General features: G+C 41.4%; 1 protein-coding gene across 3 annotated transcripts in view; it reads right to left on the reverse strand.

Annotated features, from left to right (window-relative positions):
- Positions 1–22,701, reverse strand: part of POU6F2 (POU class 6 homeobox 2) — a 399,971-nt gene that overhangs the window by 14,251 nt on the left and 363,019 nt on the right. For all 3 annotated transcript variants that reach the window (XM_075921735.1, XM_075921733.1, XM_075921734.1), the window contains exon 7: positions 16,735–16,941. In XM_075921735.1, the coding sequence (XP_075777850.1) occupies positions 16,735–16,941 (207 nt within the window). The remainder of the gene's footprint in view (positions 1–16,734; positions 16,942–22,701) is intronic.

Here is a 22,701-nt window from a genome sequence, read left to right on the forward strand (position 1 = left end):
ATGATACATTATGGATCTGACTCTGATCTTCCACCAACTTTCCAATGGTATAGCCCTGTTAACTTTAGTGGAGATACTTCTGATTTACACCAGAGGAAGCAAGAGGAGAATCATGTCCTTTCTTCTCATAACAGAGGTAAATGCAGTCCCCAAAAGCTAAATACCATTGTCTGGGCTTGCCAGGAGGAGTTCAGGAGACCCTGGATGTGGTTTAATTAGACTGCAACTTCATACCTAAATGACTCGGGAGCACCCAGTAGATAAAAGTGTACAGCACAAGTCATTTGATAAACATTTACACATGCCAAAGAGGGGAGGGCTGCTGTATTGTATGCTCTCTCTTTACTCCTCCTTGTCCCATGCCAGCTCATTGCTGGGACCTTATCCTCTCCTCAAAGGAAAGTTAAGGAGGGACTATAAAGGAGTAGCGGGATGATCCCTGCCATACTGGTCATGAGAGCCATGAGTCCCCTGTTTCCACACCTTTAAAAATATCTTCTTTAGTGAGGCATTTTATCTGATCTCTGTATCCTTTCCCTATGGAATACCTGCACTGGTCATGCCCCCCCCCCTCCAAATCCCCCTTTTCTTTTGGTTACCTGGAAGCAGGGATGGGTGAGCATCCCCACACTGACCTGATATGGAGCTGCTGCTGCATATCATTCTCTAGCCCTTAAAAAGGCTCACACCTTTTCCAACAAAGCAGACAGCATCCTCACTGCTTAGTGTTCAGTGAGGTCATTCTGTCCCATTGATTTTACACATCACTTACATCAAATTCAAGAGGAGATCTTTACCTGGAATGAAGGTGGGCAATGGATCCTAGCACCTAAAATAGCTTTATTATATCCTAATGTTATAGATTTCTTATAACCTGGCACAGCCTTATTAGACTACAGGAAAATATCATAATATATTATCTTAAGATAACAAGTCCTTATTATCTCTTTATGGAATATCGATTCTTTTCTTAGCCCTAGAAAGATACAAAAATGAACAGAAAGGGTTCCCCAGTCATGCTAATTGTTAGGCATTTACTGCAGGGAAACAGCAGGTGTTGTTCAAGATGAATGAGTTATATTTGAATTTTTAAGATGAATAAAGAAACTTGTTTGATTTTACTGAACAAGTGTCTTTAAGTAAAAGGTCTATTTGGTATTGTTGGGAGCTCCAAAATTAGGACTACAGTTCATGCCCACACAAAAAAGCCTGATGATAAACAGAAACAAAAGGTGTCTGGAACAACTGATACAGGTTGAATCTCCTAAATCTGGGACTTTCTAGTCTGGCAAAATCTGTGGTCTGGCAGGATCACAGATGTTGCTGGACCAGAGAGCCCTGACACCCAGGAATGTGAGCCGGTCAGTAGTCCAGTGGCAGGGAGTCCCATCATCAGGACTGGCGAGCCCTATCCCTGGGAATCCTCATCCGGGCACAGTAGAAGTGTGGCAGCTGTGGAGCCCTGCCCCCAGGAAGCCCCAGCTGGCAGGGCAGAAGCGGGGCTGCGACAGCTGGGGATCTCCATCTTTGGAGAGCCCCAGCTGGCTGGCAGCAGCAGGCTGGAGCCAAACCTGAGCCCCGTAGCAGCAGGGCTGGAGCAGAGCCAGCTGGAGGGAGGGGCAGTGTCCTGGGATCTGGTGGCAGGTGACCTCCCCTGATCTGGCAAATTCCCTCATTCCGGATGAGTTAAGTCCTGAGGGTGCCAGACCACGGAGGTCCAACTTGTATTTGTTACATATATTTGATGTAATCTAAGGTATTTTACCATTTCCTTTGTACTTTTTTTAAAACTTTTACTGTACTTATTCCTATTACAGATCAATTTAAAAATTGGGGATGGGGAGAAATCAGGCCACTATATGCTGTTTTTTAATCATTAATTTTATTCACTTGTGTAAATCGGTCTACCAGTTCAAGTCTATTATGATTTTCACATGGACAAAACTCAGAATCATTTATCTTGATGTTTAGTCAAACAACTTCAAAGAACTTCAAGCCCTATTAGAGTTATACTGGCCAAAGACCTGAATAAAACACTTGCGGCTGTCAGAGATCTCGATACGTCAAATACCTGTAAAGGTTTTATTTTTTCAGTTGGAAAGGATTTTACCAAAGGGAAAAATGTCTCTGGAAAACCCCCAACCCAGCAGAACTATTGAGATAATAGTGGGCGGTAGAGAAGGAGCTCATGGAAAGGGAATGTCATAGTCTCTGAATGTGGCAGAGCTCTGCATTCCATCCCTTCTATATAAACTGCTACAGAGTGGTACGTCCAGGAGCAGGTCTGGCAATGGGCAGGTATGTGATCTCTGGATCTGTGATCACAGAGATCCCTTGACAAAGCACTGCAATAAAACAGATGCTTCTGAATTGTTGGCTCCTATTCCAACCCCTGCCAAAAGGCTGTAGAATTACCCCAGATCATACCCACTGTAGAAGGGAGATTCCATCCTCTCTCCCGCCCATATAGTTTTCTGCAAACCCCCTGTTTTACTGGTGCGATGGGTGGGCAGTAAATGTCATGCTTAAAGAACAATGATGGTGTTCTATGACATGAAATTGCATTAAAGTACTCTCTCTGTTTTCATCCACTATAATTTCCATTCCAGAAATAGGATTTAAAGAGAGGTGATGATTAGATTGCGAAAAAGGCAGTTTGTTTAACTTTGACTTTTCCAGATGACACAATCAATTCAAGCTAATGCAAGAGTTGACGTTTTTCCAATTTTGGACATGTATGTAAGCTATGAGCTATATTTATGACTATTCTACAGTTTCCATCCAAAGACAGAAGGAAGTATAGAAATTATAGCACTTGTTGCTGTATGTAGCACTCTGTGTATATGAATGCATTGGGTACACAGCTATGACTACTATATGCAACACTAATCAGATTCTGGCAGGGATACATATGTGTGCTACAGATACAGAAATAAGATAAGCAGGAAAAACATCATAATAGAGCATAATATTTTATAAGAATAATGATTGAATTTTCACAAAAGTACATAAATGGAAAGTGGAAGATTTTTATCTCTCTTCCACCAATTTTCTACATCTATGAAGTAGTCCTCATTTATGCCAGCATAAGTGAGAACTGAATTTTGTCATTCAAATGTTTGTGTGTTATGTTTTACTACATCTGGGACTGTTGACTGTAATACACAATAAGGCCCACAAGTGAAATTGGTGATCTTCTGATCTGCACCAGAAAGTGCTAAGTCGGTTGTGGAATATAAATTGTAGGGCTGTGCTATGATTTTACATAGATTATGAGAGGAGAAGAGTGAGAAAAGAATATGGATAAAGATCTAGGGAAAATATGGGCCTACAGAAAAGAACAAAAGGAGAAGAACTTTGAGGGTGCGTCTTGACACCACACCCGTTATTTCGAAATAGCTTTTTGAAATAACGGGCGCGCTTTTCTGATGTTCCTGTAAACCTCATTCCATGAGGATTAATGGACATCTTGGAATAGCATTCTGTTTTGAAATACACTCAAAATAAGCTAGGCAATTTGCGTAGCTCAAAATGCGTAGTTTATTTCAAGCTATGGGTGCAGTATAGTTGCACCCTGAGAGAAGAGGAAACAGACATACAGTCAAGAAAAGAAAGGGATGAGAAAGGCAACAAGAATGAGAAAAAGCAGAGAATAAATGACACTAACAGGAATGACAGTATGGGTATGACAAATTTAAAAATAAGCCTTTTGGGAATAAAAAGAGAGGCTTGTAGTTTTTCTGATGTAAGTACTATTTTCTGAGAAATATAAGTAAAGCTGGTCAGAAATTTTTCCCCAATAGAAAATTTGACAAAAATGAAAAACTAATTAATTTTTGTCAAAGTTTTTCATGGACAAATTGAATTTTTGTCACAAAATCCAAAGATGGATCATCTTGATCCTGAAATGTCACCATGATGCCTCATGGGAATTGTAGTTTGGGTGACTAATGTTCCAATTCTCCTCCATAGGTGACATTCCCTGGTTCGACTACATATCCCATGATGTACTACAGCCTCTCTCCTCTTGGTGAGGGAAGATGGTACATCATGACAGTGTCATGAATATAGCACATCACGAGAGAAAAAGACTAGATGCAGAGTCCTGCTCATAGAGGTGACTGGGAGCATAAGATACCTAAAATACAATTTACATGAGACCACATGGCATCACTTCAGAATTGAAATATTTCAGTTTTCCAGGGAAATATTTTGGGTTTCAAGCATCCAGTATTTTGATGTAAAGTTTAATTTTTTGAGTGGCAAGCAGACACTTTTTGTGAAGAATTTCATTTAGTCAAAAACCCCATTTTTTCATGGAAAATACTTGTGATTGATTTTTGATCAGCCTTAATAAATGTCTATAACACATTTTCTACTCTTAAAGATCTGTTCTATTTTTATTTTCTTTGGGATCAGAACTAGAGATATTGTAATATTATTCCTCACATAAACAGGCATTTAAAAAATTAATCTAGCAATGCTAAGCAAAACACATCTCTACATGCTTGTACAACATACAAAATGCCACTCACATTCAAGCTACACCAAAGCATGCACACTCAGACCCAAACACTGTACTCACAACCTAAATTTAGCATACATACAGGAAGTACAAACACACAGCATCCCACTCTTTCCACTCTCATAGGGTCCTGTCCTGCAAATAGATGTATGCCAATGGCACTTCAGTGGTATATGGAGTTCTTGATAGGCGTAAGATTTTACACAAGTGGATCTGAGTGCAGAATGAGACCCATATTTGACATTTCAAAATATTCTTATCACCATATTATGTCTAGGAAGCATGTTCTATGGGGACAAACACTGAACAGCTGAACAGTGTGTGCATGAGTGGAAAAATGGCATGGGGTGCTCAGAGGGTCCAGACTCTGTGCATCCTGAGCAAGCCTTCACCCAGGGAAAGCAGTAGGGCACTGCCACTGGTACAGTCTGTAGCACCCACACCTGTGGATCGGGCATGCAGGTGTACTAGATCCTACACCTGAACTGGGAGAAGGAATGAATCACCACAACATCTGCCCAGGTCCCCTGTGCAAAACCCTTTTCTTTCCGCTTTGCTTGTGGAATCAGAATTGCACTCAAAGTCTAACTTGTTGACTAGTAAAATGCAATCTATGGCCTCCATAAATCAGGTTGAGGAGAAAGCTGATCAGTAGCCAGATTTTTATTGCTGATGTATTACAAACAAACAGCAATTCCTCAAGCAAGGTATATGTATGTATAGGTATGTAGTTGTGAATATATATATGCATATATACATAGGATAGGTATGAGTGTGTATATCTATGGATATCTGTCCGTCCAACCACATACATATCTATACCTATGCATACACATATCTTTCTTGTGGAATTCATTGGTTGTTTGATTACACACAATTATTTTTTTGCACAAAATATAATTTTATATACAATATTCAGTCTCTTAGCCAGCAGTACAGAAATAAACACACTATTGTGTCAATCAGACTTAAATATGTACTTACACGCTTCACACAAAAGAGATGAGATAGAGAGATGTTAAGTTGATTGAGACCTTAATCTTTCTGTGCCTCAGGTCCTCATCTGTAAAATGGGGACAATCCCTCACAGAGATGTTTTGCTGATACACTGTGATGTTGTGACACACTCAGATGGAAGCCAGTACATATATAGGTAATACAGAGTTCTGCAAGATTACTAGTGGTATTTTTGCAGTCTTTCCAACCACTCTAAATAGTGATAACAGGCAAAGCTATTTCTATGCCAAAATTACACTACTGTTTCACCCTTGTAACTGACTGAAAGATTATGGAGAATGTAATTAATGTGCCAGAGACATAGATGTGCAATGATGAAGAAATGAGAACAACTGGCATCACTGACATCATTAAGAAAAATCAGATACTATGAAACACAAGAGAAGAGAGTCAAGTTAGACTGATGTAGCACTAGTTAGTGGCTATGCTGAAACACACAGACAGAAGTGTCTTTATAAAATAACAAAGCAAAAAGAGCCAAGCTGAGAAGAAATGATTGAGCAAAAGTTAAATTTTAATGAGAGAGAAGAAAAATAAGGGATTGCAGAGTTGTGATAATGTGGGGAGAGAGTGGTTGTGGTGCGAAGAGGCTATAGGAAGAAAACTTCCTTCGCCTGAAATTTGGAAAGCAGATGTACAAAGAATGAACACAGGCCCATCTGAGAGCTGTCCTCAACCTTTCAGCAACAGCTAATTTGGAACATACAGGCAAGTGATAAGAGGTGAAGAATATGTAGGAGAATGCTGCCTTGCAGCACATTTTATCTTGTTAGAGTTTAGGAAAACCCCAGGGCACTAGTGCTGTAAGACACAATGAAATATTAAAAGTTCTGGCTGGCATTGTAGACAAGACAAGCCTAAGTACAAGTCAGACTACATACCAGATTTACTGAATCTGCTATGTAGAAGGAAAGGGGATAACAACAGCAAGAGAATACACTGTATGCAAAGGTAATGATTTCAGCTATACCAGACAGGACAATAACAGCAGTCCTAGAAGGTGCTTCTATGTGCTGTGAAGGAGCATGTGATCATGATTGTGTCAACAGTTAGGAATGTTGGGTTAAAATGACACCTGAATTGGAGAGTGTTTTCAACAGAAGTGATACATTTAAAGAACTAAAGTTCATTGGCCAGCTTCTCCTGTCAGTTAAATTGGTGCAACCCCATGTCAGTCAGATTTTCAGAGAAGAGTATTCTGATGGCTAGAGAAATGGTAAGCTACAGAAAAGGCTCTATTATTGTGAACCTCCAAGTATGGAAATATATTACAGTGCTACCAGGCTAGTACAATAAGTTAATTTTTAAAAACAAAAGTTGCAATTGTTAGTATAGTATGGATTTCGATAAAGTCCCTCACCAAAGGCTATTGAGCAAACGAAGTAGGTATGAGGTGAAGTTCTGTCCTGGATTCTGAACTGGTTAAGAGAGGAAACAAAAGAGGTCAATAAATGGTCAATTTTCTATGGAGGGAGGTTATTATAGGGTTTCATATGGGGTTTCATAAAGATTGATATCAGGATAAGTGTTGTTCAATGGTTTTAATAAATACCTGAAGAATATAGTGAAAAATGGCCAGGTAAAATCTGCAAGTGACACAGATTATTTAGGTTAATACAGAAGACCACTAGGAACTTCAAAAGGAGCTACCAAAGATTCATGGTTAGAAAACACCATGCCAGATGAATGTATAGATAAATGTAAAATGATGTACATTAGGAGGAATAATTTCAGTGACACACACATTGTTGGGTTCCAAAGTAACTGTAACAACTCAGGAGAAAAATGTGTCACAGTGGGCAGCTCAGTGAAAACACCTGGGCTATGTCTACACGATAGCCTTTTCTGCAAAAACATATGCAAATGAGGCAAAGCATGGAAGATCTCTGCACCTCATTTGCATAATTAATGAGTTTCCGTTTTTGCGCAAGAGGCTTTTGCACAAAAAGGAGCCATCTACACAGCTCCTTTTTGCACAAAACCCCCCTCTTGTGCAAGAGCCGTTCTTCCGGAAAAAAATGCGGAATCTGTGTAGGCAAAAACCTCTTGTGCAAAAACGGAGCCTTGTTAATTATGCAAATGAGGCACTTTGATATTCCATGCTTTGCCTCATTTGCATACATTTTTACAGAAAAAGTTATAGTGTAGACATAGCCCTGCTGAAAGAGCATTGGTGAACAAACAAACAAAGTTAGATTGCATTCAGAGGACAGAGAAACATACCAGAAACATTATAATGCCATTATGTCTGTTGCTGATGCACTTTGCTATTATTACTCTGTTCACTTCTGATCACAGAATGTCAAAAGGGCTATTACAGAAGTGAAAAGGGTTCAAAGGAGGACAATGAAAATGTTTAGATACACAGAAAGAAATGTATTTATGAAGATACATTAAAAACATGACACGTACAATAGGTGCATTTTAAACAGTCTTAATGTTCTGAAAGATATTATTAGTTGTAGTAAAATTCTCATGTGCAGGAAACTGTCTACCCGTAAACTGATAAGCTTTGAAAACAGTAAAAACTTTGAAACAACAACTATTTCACATAGCTTGGAAAAGAAATGAATAGGTGATGATATGACCGAGGTGTATATATATAATAATGAATAGTTTAGAGCACATAAACTAGTAGTTGGTATTTATTCTGATAATAGAACACAGTGACATCCAATTAAATTAAAAAGCAACATATTTAAAATTGATAGACAGAAACATTTTACACAAGACATAATTAACCTGTGGAAGTCAATGCTACATAGTATCACTGAAGTCAAGAATGCAGCAAGATTTAAAAATTGCTTATATAAACAATTAAGCCAACCATAGATAAACCCTCATGCTCCGAGCACATGATACTTACTAACAGTAACATTTTCAAAAAGTTCCTAAATGACTTAGAAGCTGAAGTCCTAATGACTTTTATGTGGGACTTAGAAACTCTGGAAAATTTGGAAAATCTTCATTGCCTGGAGTTAGAAAAGAAATTCCACTAAGAGTACTATATTTCATACTTATTCATTGTTAGGTTTCTTGCGTCTTCTGCTGATGCATCCAGTGCTGACCACTCTCAGGCTACATCTACGCTTCAGGCTTCTTGCGCAAGAAGCTTTTTGTGGAACAGATCTTCTGCAAAAACTTCTTGCTCAAGAGCACGTCCATACTACAAAAGCTCATTGCAAAAGTGATGCGCTTTTGCACAAGAGAGCGTCCAGACTGCATGGATGCTCTCTCAAAAGAAAGCTCTGATTTCTATTCACAGAATAGCCACCAGAGCACCTGTGCTTTTGTTGACTGCCTCTTTTTGTGCAACCTCCCCCCGTTGCCCATCCACACACACCTTTTTGCGCAAGAACTCTTGCACAAAAAGGAGTAATTCCTCATAGAAAAAGGAATACCTACACTGCTAAAAACCCCTCTGTTCTTTTGATTTACTGTAAATTTACTTGCGCTAAAACACGCTTGAGGTATGGACACTCTGTGGGTTTTTGCACAAAAACCCTGTAGTGTAGACGTAGCCTCAGAGACAGGATATTGGGCTAGATGGGTCACTAGCCCGTTATGCTATGGCAATTTCTGTGTTTCTGTGACCTCCTCTGGAAGATTTTAAAAGTGAGGATTGATGTTTTTCATTAATCCGGTTGCTCTTATGAGAAAGTTGAAATTTTAAAATAAAACAGAATAATTTGGACCTATGTTCATTTGGGTTATAATCTAGAACTGGATGAATAATGAATGAACATATTAACAGTATCATGGCATAGACTCATAGAAATATAGGCTGGCAGAGATCTTGAGAGATCATCATATCCATCTCTCCTCCCCACTGAGGCAGGACCAAGGATACCAAGACTATCTTTGAGGAGTGTTCCTCTAATTTATTCTTAAAAACCTACAATGAAGGGGTTTTTACAACCTTCCTTGGGAGCCTGTTCCAGTGCCTATAATTATATTTTTATAATTATGAAGTTTTTCTCAAATGTAAGCTAAACCTTTCTTGCTGTAGATTAAGCCCATTACTTCTTGTCCTATTTTCGGTGGATATGGACAACAAATGCTCACTGCCCTCCTTTTGACAACCCTTAACACATTTTAATACTATTAGGTCTCTTTCCAGTCTTCTCAAGTCTAAACATGCCCATTTTTTAAACTTTTCCTTGCAGTTCAGGTATTCTAAACCATTTATCATTTGTTGTTGCTCTCCTCTGAATTCTCTCCAGTTTTCCACATCCTTGCTAAAGCACGATGCCCAGAACTGTAGGCCAAAAGAGTGCAACCACCTCCCCTATCTAACATATGCTATTCCTTTTAATATAACCCAGAATGATATTAGTCTTTTCTGCAACTGCATCATGCTGTTAGCTCATGTTCAATTCATGATCCAGTATAAGCCCAAGCTCCTTCTCAGCAGCACTACTGCCTAGTCAGTTATTGCTCATTTTATAATTGTGCCTTTTGATTTTTCTTTCCTAAGGGTATGTCTACACTACGGGTTAAGGATGAATTAAGATACAGAACTTCAGCTACGTTAGTTGTGTAGCTGAAGTTGAAGTACCTTAACTCAACTTTTGGCGCTGTCCATACTGCAGGAAGTCAAAGGGAGAATACTCTCCCTTCGACTTTCTTTACTCCTTGTGGAAGCAGGGTTACCGTCATCAACCAGAGCGCCTCCTCTCAGTTCAAATTAATATGTCTTCACTGACCTGCTAATTCAAACCCTGGAAGATCAACAACGGTCTATTATCTCTGTAATGTAGACATACCCTTTGTGAAGTACCTTGCAGTTGTCTTTATTGAATTTCATTTTATTGATTTCAGACCAATTCTTCTATTTGTCAAGGCTGCCTTGAATTCTAAGCCTGTCCTCCTGTCATTCTAGACATATAATAGTCTTTATAGGTCATAGGACAAATAATTGTCATTCATTTAAATAATCCAGAAAGAAGCTAACAAGGTATGTACTTCACAAAGGCTACAAAGATTTTTGAACTATTTAGCCAATAACTGTTTTCATAATTTGTGCAGCACAAGTTATGAATATAGTTAAATCAAAGTTCACTTTTGACTGTGAATAGTCACAAATAAGTTTTTCAGTACAGGTTGGACCTCTGTGGTCTGCCACTCTTGGGACCAGACCAGGTGAGAGATTTTGCTGGACCAGGGGAGGTCATAGCTGCCCCCCCCCTACTGGTTCCCCAGCCCTGGACTGGCCCAGCTGGGGCTTGCTGTGCTCCCGGTCCTGCTGGGCAGCCCAGCTGGGTTGTGCCTACCAGCCTAACTGCAGCAAGCTGGGAAGCCCAGATGTGGGGAGCCCAGCTTCCAGCTTCCCACAGGGCAGAGGATGGAAGTTCTCTATTGGGAACCCAGGGTGGAAGGACATTGTCTCTGAAGGACTGAGAACAGCCAGCACACCCAGGACACAGCAGGAGCCAAGGAGCAAGAGACAGCTCCTGGCTGCCAGCAGACTGAGGCCCTGACACAAGGGCAATGACAGTGCTGGAGCCATGTGGGAGATGGCGAGTAGTGGATTTCAGGTAGCCACTGAAGGAAGAGGCTAGACAGTGGATTGCAGTTGGCCACTAAAGAAAGTGCATAGACAGTATACTGCAGGTTCCCTGGAAGGGAGGAGCATAGTATGTGGCACAGCCAGAGGGCTGTGTTGCTGAAGAGGATGCTGCAGTCTTTGGAGAGATGTGGGTCCTAGAACAGAGGTAATGGTGGTGAGGTACCCCCTGGAGAGGGCACAGAACCATACAAAGCTAATTCCTAAGACAGGGACTTCCCAAGCAGGCCTCCCTGCACTTCATCGAGATTGAATTTCACCTGCCATTTTGTTACCTAGTCACCCAGTTTTGTGAGATCTCTTTGCAACTCTTTGCATGCACCTTTGGGTTAGCTATCTTGAGTAGCTGTATATCATCTGCAAATTTAGCCCATTTCAGACCCTCTTCTTGTCAACTTAGACTTTAAGTTCTTCAAAGCAGGACCTCACGTCTTATAGGAATATGAGTACAGGGCCTCACACAACGTGTCCCTGTGTTACTGTGATGCTACTAATAAAATAACTTTAACCATGAGCAGAATTTAGGCTTGTACCTTTTACATAAAAATATGCAATGGGAAAAGCCTAAAGGTTTTTTTTTCGGAAACACAACAAAATAGCATGTTACTATACATGATTTTGATAAGAAGAAAAAATTGCCCACAGTGGTTCAGACTAATGGCCCATCTAACCCAGCACCCTGTCTTCTGACAGTGAAAGGTGCTAGATGCTTCAGAGGGAATAAACGGACTATGGCAATTATCCCATCATTCAGTGCCGGCTTCTGCCCATTATGGACTTTCAGATCAGGAGGAACCATCAAGATCATCTAATCTGACCTCCTGCACATTACAAACCACAGACCCTCACTCACTCCTGAAATGGACCCCTTATCTCTGGCTGAGTTACTGAAGTTCTCAAATCATGGTCTAAAGACTTCAGGTCACTGAGAATTCACTATTTACACAACAGGTTGAACCTCTCTCTTGTCTGAGACTCCCTGGTCCAGCAACATCTGTGGTCCGGTAGGTCCATGGTTCTAGACCAGAGAGCTGGGTGGCCATGGAACTGGCCACAGCAGCCCCGAGGCAGCAGAGCCTTGGCAGCCTCAGTGGCCTCAGGGAAGTGGAGCCCTGGCAGGGGGAGCAGAGCTATAGCTGCCCCCGTGGCCCCGGGGAGTGGAGCCCCAGTGGCTCCAGGGCAGCAGAGCCACAGCAGACAATGCTGTCCCAGAGCGCTGGAGCAGTGGAGCCCCAGCAGTACCGGGGAATGGAGCTCTGGCAGCCCTGTGGAATGGAGCTGCAGCAGTCCTGATGCCCCAATGAGTGGAGTCCTGGCGGCCATGGAGCTGGGAAGTCCCGGTGGCCCTGGGGCTGTGGAGCCTGGGTACCCCATCAGCCCTGGGGAGCCAAACCCTGGCATCTCCAGAGCTGCAGCAGCCCTGCTTTTGCAAAGCCCCAGCAGCCCTGGGACAGCAGAGTCCCAGTGGTCCTGTGGCAACAGAGCCACGGCAGCCCCAGGGAGCAGAGCCCAGCAATGGTGGCCAGGACTGGCCAGTAGAGCTGGGAGTTGGTGGCCTGGAGGTAGGAGAGCTCCACTGGGTCTGCTAATGGATCCTGGGAGAGCCTGGAGTCCGTCAGCAGAGGGATGGAATTGACCTTCCCTGGACCTTCAGGACCAGTCAGGGAAGTCCAACCTGTACTTGAAACCTGCAAGTGACCTGTGGCTCATGCTGCAGCTGAAACCAAACTCCCACGCATATGTGTCAGTCAATTTGACCTGGGGGAAAGTCAGAGGCTCAGGAACACACAGTGCATGGGATTGTAACCCTGACCATCTTGGCTAATAGCCGTTGATAAACCTGTCCTCCATGAACTTATCTAATTCTTTTTTGAATATTTTTGGTCTTCACAACTTCCCCTGGCAACATGTTTCATGAGTTGACAGTGTATTGTGTGAAGAAATACTTCCTTTGTTTGTTTTAAATATGATGATTATTAATTTCATCAGGTGACTCTTGGTACTTGTGTTATGTGAAGGAGTAAATAACACTTCTTTATTCACTTTCCCTCCTTAGTCAACTCTTTTCCATCCTCATATGGATGCTGTTCTATTCCACTTATCATTTGTGTTGCCACTTAACGTATCTTTTAGGAGATGGGGCAACCAGGACTGCAGGCAGTATTCAAAATGTGGCCACTATATTTCTTATATAGTGTCACTATAGTTCTTATTTTAGAATCTATCCCTTTCCTAATGATTCCTAATATTCTGTTAGCTTTTGTAACTGCTGCTGCACATTGAACAGATATTTCCAGAGAGCTATCTACAAGATCTTTCTTGATTAGTAAGTGATAATTTTGACCCCATGGTTTTATATGTATAGTTTGGATTTTATTTTCCGAGGTGTATTACTTACTTTGTGGTTATCACAATTGTTACACAGTTATCCAGTTTTGTGAGATTCCTTTGTAACTCTTTGCACCAGCTTTGGGTTAGCTATCTTGAATAGTTTTATACCATCTGCAAATTTAGCCACCTTACTGTTTACCCTTTTTTCCATATTATTTGTGAATATGTTGAACAGCACTTTATATACTTTTACATCTCACAGTGGGAAAATATGTAAGAGAAACATAGTAGAAAAATATTTTAAATTAAATAAAGTTACTGAGGGCTAGAGGCTTTCTGCTACACCAGTGGTTTTTTTGCTCAACTATAGTTTACAATGGATTCATATGTACCTAGAGAAAATCCTGCAGGCTAAGGTGGCTTACATAACCATTTGTGGGCCTGCTGAAAAACTGAGAGGAAACCTCAGAGTGACTACGATGACTGACTGGGATAAACATTGAATGAATAATCAGATCCGACTGCAGAAGAGAATCTGATACCATTGCTGAGTTTCCAAGAGGCTGGAAAGTTGCACGCTGAGTTGTAATTGGCTGTAACCCCATTTTACAACACCATTTTTACTTCATTGGTTTATTTTGACATTCTCAAAACTTAAAAAAAATGGTTTGTAATTTTTTCCTCCCCAATACACTTTAAGAAATTTGAAAATTTTCTACCAAATACTGGTACCAAATACCAAGCTCCTGAGTATCTGCAGCTCCTACTGAGTTTAAGCAGAATTGTTGCAAGTCATCTCTTCTGAAAATTAGCCTTTTATAGCAGGGGAATAAAGATGAGTTGAAACAAAACATTGAAAAATCCCTCTCTTATGGGAAGCTTCATATCTACAGTAAAAAATTGTGACTTGGGTTTATATTTGGCAGACAACAGGCTACATTCAGTACAGACGTATAGCTTGTGTGATCCCATTTACTGTTCAAATGGCCCAACCACCAGTATTGTTATATTACATTTGATTTTTCACATGAGCATCGGCACTATGAACTTCTTATGCCTCAGCTTCAGCTGAAACCAATGCCAAAACGTCACTGACTTTTGTTGGGGGCCTTAGGAAAAATCATGACATGCCAGTAGAGGGAGCACAAACACACAGAACTATTTTTCTATAGCTCTGATTAAAATAGTGATTTCATAGTATTTTTAATATATTGGGAGTTTGTATTAGCTTTTTTTTTTACATCCACATAAAGGAGGACATTCTTCATCAACTTAACATAGACTTAAGAAAGGGAATTTTTTTGGTGCTGAACTACTTGGGGCAACTTATTAAAATCCCGGCATTTGACCGAATAGGGTCAGCGGGATTGGGTTCAGAGCACCTGGTCTTTAGAAAAACCTCGCCTTAAATAAATCTGGAAAAAATTGTTAATTCTCTTTTAAAAATGAAATCCCTCTAAGGACTCATTTTTTTGCTTTTAAAGATTCAGCTTCCTACTCAATAGAATCTGAAGCAAATACACTATTTAACCTATATCCGTGTCTCCTTCATTTATTGGTGGGCAATTTATAGTAATTCTTCTTATTTATATGATACAATACGTAGCAGACCCTCAGCTGGTGAAAGCTGTCATAGTTCCATTGCCTTCCATGGAGCTGTGACAATATACATGAGCTGATGAATTGTCCCTATGTGTCTATAGTATCCATGCCGAGGCACTTGGTTGGGATGAGGCTTAACATATAATACGTTAAGGCCTGATGTGACTCTTCAGTCACTGGACCATCCCATTGCAACTAGTTGTACCACCTAGCAATAGTTCGTAGAGCATTGTGCTTCTCTCCATGAAAGCCTGACTCCGTGGGAGAGGAGAGGATGAGGCCTTGAATCCACTGCCATCCACTCCCTTCTCGCCCACTTTGGAGGGTCTAGTACCACAAGGAGTTCGAGCAGCAGCCAGCAGCGATCCCATAGGATACTGGCTCAGAAGACTGTTGTGATGCTTTTTAGACCTCTGCTAACAGGTTGTTGTGCCCCATGGTTGTCCTAAGATCTATGGATTTATTGAAGGATCTCAGGAGAGCAAAAATTTTTGTGAGTTTTATCCTCTGCTTGCTCAGAAAAGTGAGAAAGCCCTGTCCTCTCAGTGGGACAACCAGACGGAAACCATGGGATGAAACCTGCTGCATTTCCTATCTCATATGCAGATTTTCCATTACAGGGAATATATGGCTCGGGCTCTTTACATTCCTATTACTAAACATCTGAGGGTGGCATTTTCATAAACACACATCATTGGCCAAACTCTGCTCCCACTGAAGTTAATGGGACTAGTGACAGCAAAAGGAGTAGAGGTGGGACAATGCTGAGTACTTTTGAAAATTCCTCTCTTAAATAACCAAAAGATGATGCTGGCAAAAGAACAGTGCAACTATTTTAGAAATTCATTAGCTTTTTACATCTCCAGTTAAACAAGTTGAGATTAACTTTACCTTAGCATCTGCAAAAACATGGAACAGCTAACTAGTATTCAGGATGCATGGTTTATGGAATAGACTTATTGGTATATAAAAATAAACTAAGGATCCATTATACCACCATCACAAATAAGTTGACCATTGAAATGGCAATCATAGCTTGGTATCATTGCACAGGTCTGTTCTGTATTTGCCTTTTTCTTTTTTCAGAGGAAAAGGTTTTGAATCATACAGCATTTCATTTTTTACAAACACAACAAGAACAAATTAACCTTGCCTTTAGAGTATTAGATGGTCGTGAAGGACTTAATGAACTAAGGAAGCCTTTTCTGAACTATATGAGGTTGCTACATCCATCCTGAAATTTGTGGATTGCATAGCACATTATACTGAATGATATTTTTTCACAACAATCTTTGGGTTTGCATGTGTATGTGCATATGCTCACCACATATTTCTTTCTTTTTCTTTTCTTTTCCTCAGTGACTAGCCTGTTTTTTAAAAGAAAAATGAAAAATACTACTGTATATTTTTGCAATTCACTATTATGGAAGTGCTTGCAATATAAGTCTCTCTATTCAGCTTTAGACAACAATTTTTCCTTTCAGATTCACACATAACTGGTTGAAGCAGAAGAGAGAAAAGTAAAACTGCTTATTTCAATTCTTTCTTTCCTGCTGAATGAGTCTGAATATAATTAAAATATACCTTTCATTAAATGCACAGAATGGTACTCAGGCTATGAAAGTGAGTAAGAAGCAGATGGTTATTTCTGTTGTGGCTGTTTTTGAAATCACGGAAGCCATCGATTATTTACCTGTTGGCCTGGTTTGAGTGGTGACAGTGTTATTCCTTGGGTGTTGATCACTGGTAGTATCTGGTTTCCAATGACTGTAGCAATGATCTGACCCTGGGCATTGGTCAATAATTGTGGGGTAATTGGCTGCACTTGAAGGCCCTGAGCTCCTCCTGCAGCTTGATTGGTTGGAACTGGATTAGGCATCAGAGGAATTGTTCCAATAATCTACAAGAAACAAAACAAGAGATGAAAATCTACACATAACACATATTTATTATATTTAACTTGTTTTATACACACACCTCTGGCTGTGTAGGCAGACAGGAATAGGCATTCTATATCTGGTGAATCAAAACTGTCCTTCTTTCCCCTACAGGTTCACCTACATAGCGCTTTTGATCCCAAATTGCTTGATAAATTGTAGGCTTGCGCTTGAAAACACACACACACACACACACACACACACACACACACACACACACACACACACACACACCGGGGGCATTGACATTTTGGCTAATGAAATGGGCAAAACCTTGCTGCCATAAAAATGTCACAAGCAGCCAAATCTATATGTGATGAAGAGAACAGAAAGAGCTGCCTTACTGAGTCAGATCATATTCCATCTTGCCTATATCCAGTCTCCAACAGTGGCCCATACCAAAGCTTCTGGGGGAGTGTACAGAAGTGGACAATTACAGAGTCATTCACTCCTATATTCCACACCCAGTTTCTGACAGTCAGTGATTTAGGGTTGCCACGAGCATGGGGTCACAACCCTGCCTATATTGTTGAATACCCATTGATGGACCTATATTCCATGAACTTATCTGGTTCTTTTTTGAACCACGGTGTAATTTTGGCCATCACAACATCCCATAGCAATAAGTTCCACTAACTAGTTGTATATTGTGTGTGGAAAAAGTACTTCCTCTTGTTTGTAATAAGCCTGCTTCCTATCAATTTAGTCCAGTGATTCCTGTTTTTTATATTGTGTGAAAGGATAAATAACTTTTTGCTCACTGTTCAGGATTTTATAGACCTCTAACATAGCGCCTTGAGTTGTCTCCCTTTAAGCTGAAGAGCTGTTTCTACGGTCTCATCTGAAAGAGCCACACATACAGAAACTTGCACCTAACTCCAGTCAGATACCTCAGAAAGAAGAAGAACTAAAGAGACCCCTTTGGCATTTGAACCTGTGGTTTTAGGATACTGAGGCATTTGAAACCCAACCAAAGAGCAGTAAGCAATCCCCTGAAATATTAACATGCACGTAAAACTGAAATATAGAGAAGATGTCAGATGTGTCCTGAACAGTGGGGCCAACAGCCACCACAGGCCCCGGGACAAAGTGTGTGAGGGTTCAGCTACATCCCCCCCAAAAGGGTGGGGTCTCAGGTGGAAGGGGTGAGGCCTTGGGCAGTCAGCCCTTAGCACCGCCTGGAGTATTTTGCACCCTCCCCCCCCCCACAGCCCTCAGAGCTGCAGGGAGAGGGCAAAGCGATGCTCTGACAGCAATTGAAAGGGGCCCAGGGCTCCAGCTGCTGCCACCGCTAATGCAATAGTGACAGTGGCAGCCAGGAGCTCCAGACCTCTTTGAATCTCCAGGTCCGGGATATTTGCCCCTTTTGCTCCGACCTGTCAGCAGGTCTGATCCTGAATGAAAGACAGCAGCAGAGCCGTTCCATCCATAGGATGAATCGGGGTGGCCGCCCTAGGCCCCAAACTTTTGGAGGCCCTGTGGCAGCCGCCTCAACAATCCTATGAATGGGAGGGATGTGAGGAACCTGGAGGATTATGGGGCCCTGACATGGAGGCAGCAGGGTTCACCTCCTCTCAAACCCCACTCATAGGTGACCCCACACATAGGTGACCCAGCAGCCTGCTCCACCCCACTGTCCTGCCCTCCCGGCCCACTATTCCTGGCTTCTGTGTCTGGTTCCCACCACTGCGGAGAAGCTGAGCACAGCAGGCCAGGAGGGCAGTGAAGCAGGATGGAGCAGGCTGTTGGGCCACTCTGGCTCCCCTTGCTCGCGTGGTAAGTGGGAGGGAGGTGAACTCTACTGCAGCTATGCCAAGCCCCCATAATCACACGGGCTCTGTTGCTTGGGGGGTGAGAGTGGAGTGAGGCAGGCTTGCAGCAGGGGGTTGGCCCTCGGCTCTACACCTGGGACACTGGGGTGGGTTACCTTACGCCCCACATCTCCCTTGGGACAGCCCTGGACAGCAGGATCTTTTTACAAATCAGGTGAGGCTCATTAAAAAAAATAGTTTTTTGAGATAGTGAGTAGCCAAAGTTATCTCCAGCATAATCCCACTGACTTCAAATGGCTCTTTTAAAATACATCCATGGAAAATAATACTAATAGCACTCTAGCACTCACACCGCCACTCTCATCTATAGATTTCAAACCCTATGAATAATGTGGCAGGAGTTTAACACAGCTCACTGTAAAAATAGCTTAGTCAGAATACCAGTGACTTGGTGGTCAGGTCACAGAAATATTATCTGGGACAGCAAGACTAAAGAAAGACTGTGGGTCTATTGAAAATTAAAGGGGATACACATATGAACTCCAACAGAGAAGAATGACAGGCCTGCATTGAAAGTGCTTTGACATATCATTCAGTGGCATTCAGGACTGTCCAGGGTGATGCTGACATGCCTTCTTTCTTAGACTAAACATTCTGAGACAAAACCAGGGGTTGGAAGCCTGGGTGGGAAGGACAGAAGGATTAAGAGGAAAATTGTAGTCCTCAAAATGAAAACAGAAGAGAATGTAAAAGTTCCACCCTGCACTAGCTTTTCAGTGGGATGGCCAGGCGGAGTATTGAACCCACCGGTCTGAACTATGTAATGACACCAAGAAACATTTTCCTTGCTGAAAGCGCTGTACAAATATTATCTAATTTAGCCTAACTACATCCCTGTCAGGCAGATAGTTAAATAACCAGACGGGGGAAACTGAGAAAGAGAGAGAGAGAGAGAGAGAGAGAGATGAAGTGACTTGCCCAGGATCAAACAGCAAATGAGTAGCAGAGTCAGACTCAGAACTGCCCCAGCAGTGTATCTTTCTCCAGACCACACTGTTTCAGGCATCCTCATTTGGGGATAACATAAAGCACAGCGTGTTAGTCACCTCACATGTCCTGGAAGGTTTATGGGCTAATACAATATATTATTTCATTTTCAGCAAGTGTTAACAAAAGGGAAGAAGAACCCTTCTTCATTTCATCAGCAGAAACTTTGCATAGGGATCTCATTACATCACCATGTCAGTAAAGGACATGGCCTTGAGATGCTGCTATTGGGCGTATAACTTTAAGCATAAAGATTTGAATCCCTGTAAGGCAAAAAATGCTGCTCTGCTTTATCACTAATAGCTGTGTTTGCATCCATATTTAAAAGGCATTTCTTTACACTGCAGCTTGGACTGCATTTCTAGACAGACAGTATTGAAGAGGACACTTCATAAGGTCAGAAGCAGAAGGATATTGATGCGTGTTAATGTGTGTCATACTATACTGTAGTCTGTTCCCTGTACACACACAGCCAGAGACACTGGGGAAAGGATATATAATACTGAGCTGTCCTATCAGTTTAGGCACACAAACATGTTGAAGGTGTTTAAAGTTACCTTGTTAATCGTGAAGACTAAAGGTCTCCTTACTAAGTCAAGTATAGGAATCGAATTCCTAAACAACTCCTGGAGACAACAAACAAAAACTAAAACTCTTGTTAGTAATGATCATACTACAAAAGCATAATTTAAAAAGCTTTTTTGGGGGTCTATTTCACAATCTTTTCCAGAATCCATGCAATTCAAAGCCAGCACAAAACATTGGCAATTGGACTGTAGGTAGAGCCAATATGTAATGTAACATACAAAGCAGTTCTAATTGTGAGAGAGTTATTTATAGAGCCTCCATCTTCTCTTTCCTTTTAGGGTCTGTGTTTCCCTTACCTTTCAATGGGCCAGAACATCAACTGAGCTCCATTGACTTAAATGATCAACACCAGTTGAACATCTGACCCCTACCATTGCTAGAGAAAGGCACAAAATAGAGAGCTGAACTAAAATGAGAGATGCACTTCAGATGTAAAATTTTCATTTGTCTCCTAACTTTCTTGGCAATCCATCATTTTGGTTTGGACCTTTCTCTAATTAATATGCCAAGGATGAAATCCTGTCCCCATTCAAGTCAATGGGAGTTTTGCCACTGATTCAATAGGGCTCCAATTTTTTTAGTGTGATTCTAGTATTTTTGCTGAATATTTAGTAGACTCATCAATTGCTTCTTTAGTGAACAATAATTATGGGCAGTTGTTTGCTTCTGTATGCTTCCCAAACTCAAACAGCATTTTTGTTGAGCAGTTCATTTCTAACATCAAAGAAAAATTACAATCATTTTAATTTGTTTGGTTGCTTGGCAAGATGTCACCTGGTGTGACACATTAAACTATTTGAGCACTCTAGGATTCAGCTGTACTAAAGAACTGGGATTTTTTTTTCGCCAGCAAATACACTATAGTAATTTTGCCCAAAATGCATTTTTTGCTTTTCAAAAAATTCATTCAAACCCTTGAAAACAATAGAGGGTGAGAAATAACTTTCACATTTCAAATTGATGTGATCATTTTTGTTCTCCTATGAATTCAAACATGACTTCATTTTAAATGATTTTTAAAGACACAGTTACTACTATGATATGATTGTAATTATCATTATTATAGGTGGAGCTTGTAGGATGCCTATTATTAAGGTTGTTTGATGCTTCTCATTATAAAACCCTCTTTTCAGTTGCTTATAATAAAGGGTTTTGGTGTCTAACTACATATTTTATTTAAAAAATCTTTTTCAGTTTAGTTAGAATGCTTATAGAACTTGTTTTAATCTATATCAGGGCTACTGAACACGTGAATGCAGCCCACGGCCCATTTGTTTACGGCCTGCGGTGTAGTTTGGGTTTACACGGGGCTCAACACATGGCCTGCAGGTGGGGTCCTTTGAACATGGCCTCCACTGGGAACATGCTCCACAACAACGAGGCATCTCACAGGCGGGGTGAGCACTGAAAGATGCAAGTGGATGGGCTGGCTGGAACAGATGGGTACAGGGCGTCGGCGTTTCTAGCCCCCAGAGAGGAGGTGCCGGGAGTGCTGGGGCATTGTGTGAAAGAAGCTATTTCATATATTTGCATATATATTGGCATGTACATAAAACCACACTTAAGTTGCGGCCCTTGACATGTGCTATGAGTATCATTGTGGCCCCCGGGGCTTTCAAAGTTGAGTAGCCCTGATCTATATGATAACGTAAGTTCCTTTCTTATGTTTAAATCATGATGCTTCTTGAATGTGACTTTTTTGTAGTTTAATATGAATATTAAAATAAATGACATTAAAAGAGTGTTAAGGTTGCAAAGTAAAGGTGCTGGGGAAGGATTGTGTCCAAGGCTGGAACTACTGCCTAGTGCCTACTCTGGGCTAAGTGGCCCACTCATGAGAGCTGGTGGTCTCTTTGCCTAGTGGCTAGCATCAAGGGCAATGTCACCCAATGGCAAAAGTCTGTAGTTGAGGGGAGGAGAACTCAGGCCCATCCTGCTTTACCAGGTTCCAACCAAGAGCTCCTCAAAATAATAATCCTGATACATGGCCTAGAGATGGGCACCCTTATACCTGTTCTCTGGGTCACTTTCTATCCCTCCTTCTATTCCACCACTGTCTGTATCATGGCTCTGTGTTGGAATCCCCCTTGGAATCTTCTCAGGTCACCCTCTAGAACATCTTCCCATATCAACAGCAGTTCACCATCCCTGGTCTCTGCAGTTAAAGGGACTGCTGTGCCTTGACTGTGCAGCACAGTCCTGGTTGCAAGGAGTCCCGTGGCTTCTCTAAAGGAAGCTGCAGCACCCAACTGCTTTACTGATCAGTCTACACAGACTGAGCTGAGTTGCTTCCTTTTGAACTCTCCTTCCATTGAA

This window comes from Pelodiscus sinensis, chromosome 2, assembly GCF_049634645.1.
Source record: "Pelodiscus sinensis isolate JC-2024 chromosome 2, ASM4963464v1, whole genome shotgun sequence".
Taxonomy (NCBI): domain Eukaryota; kingdom Metazoa; phylum Chordata; order Testudines; family Trionychidae; genus Pelodiscus; species Pelodiscus sinensis.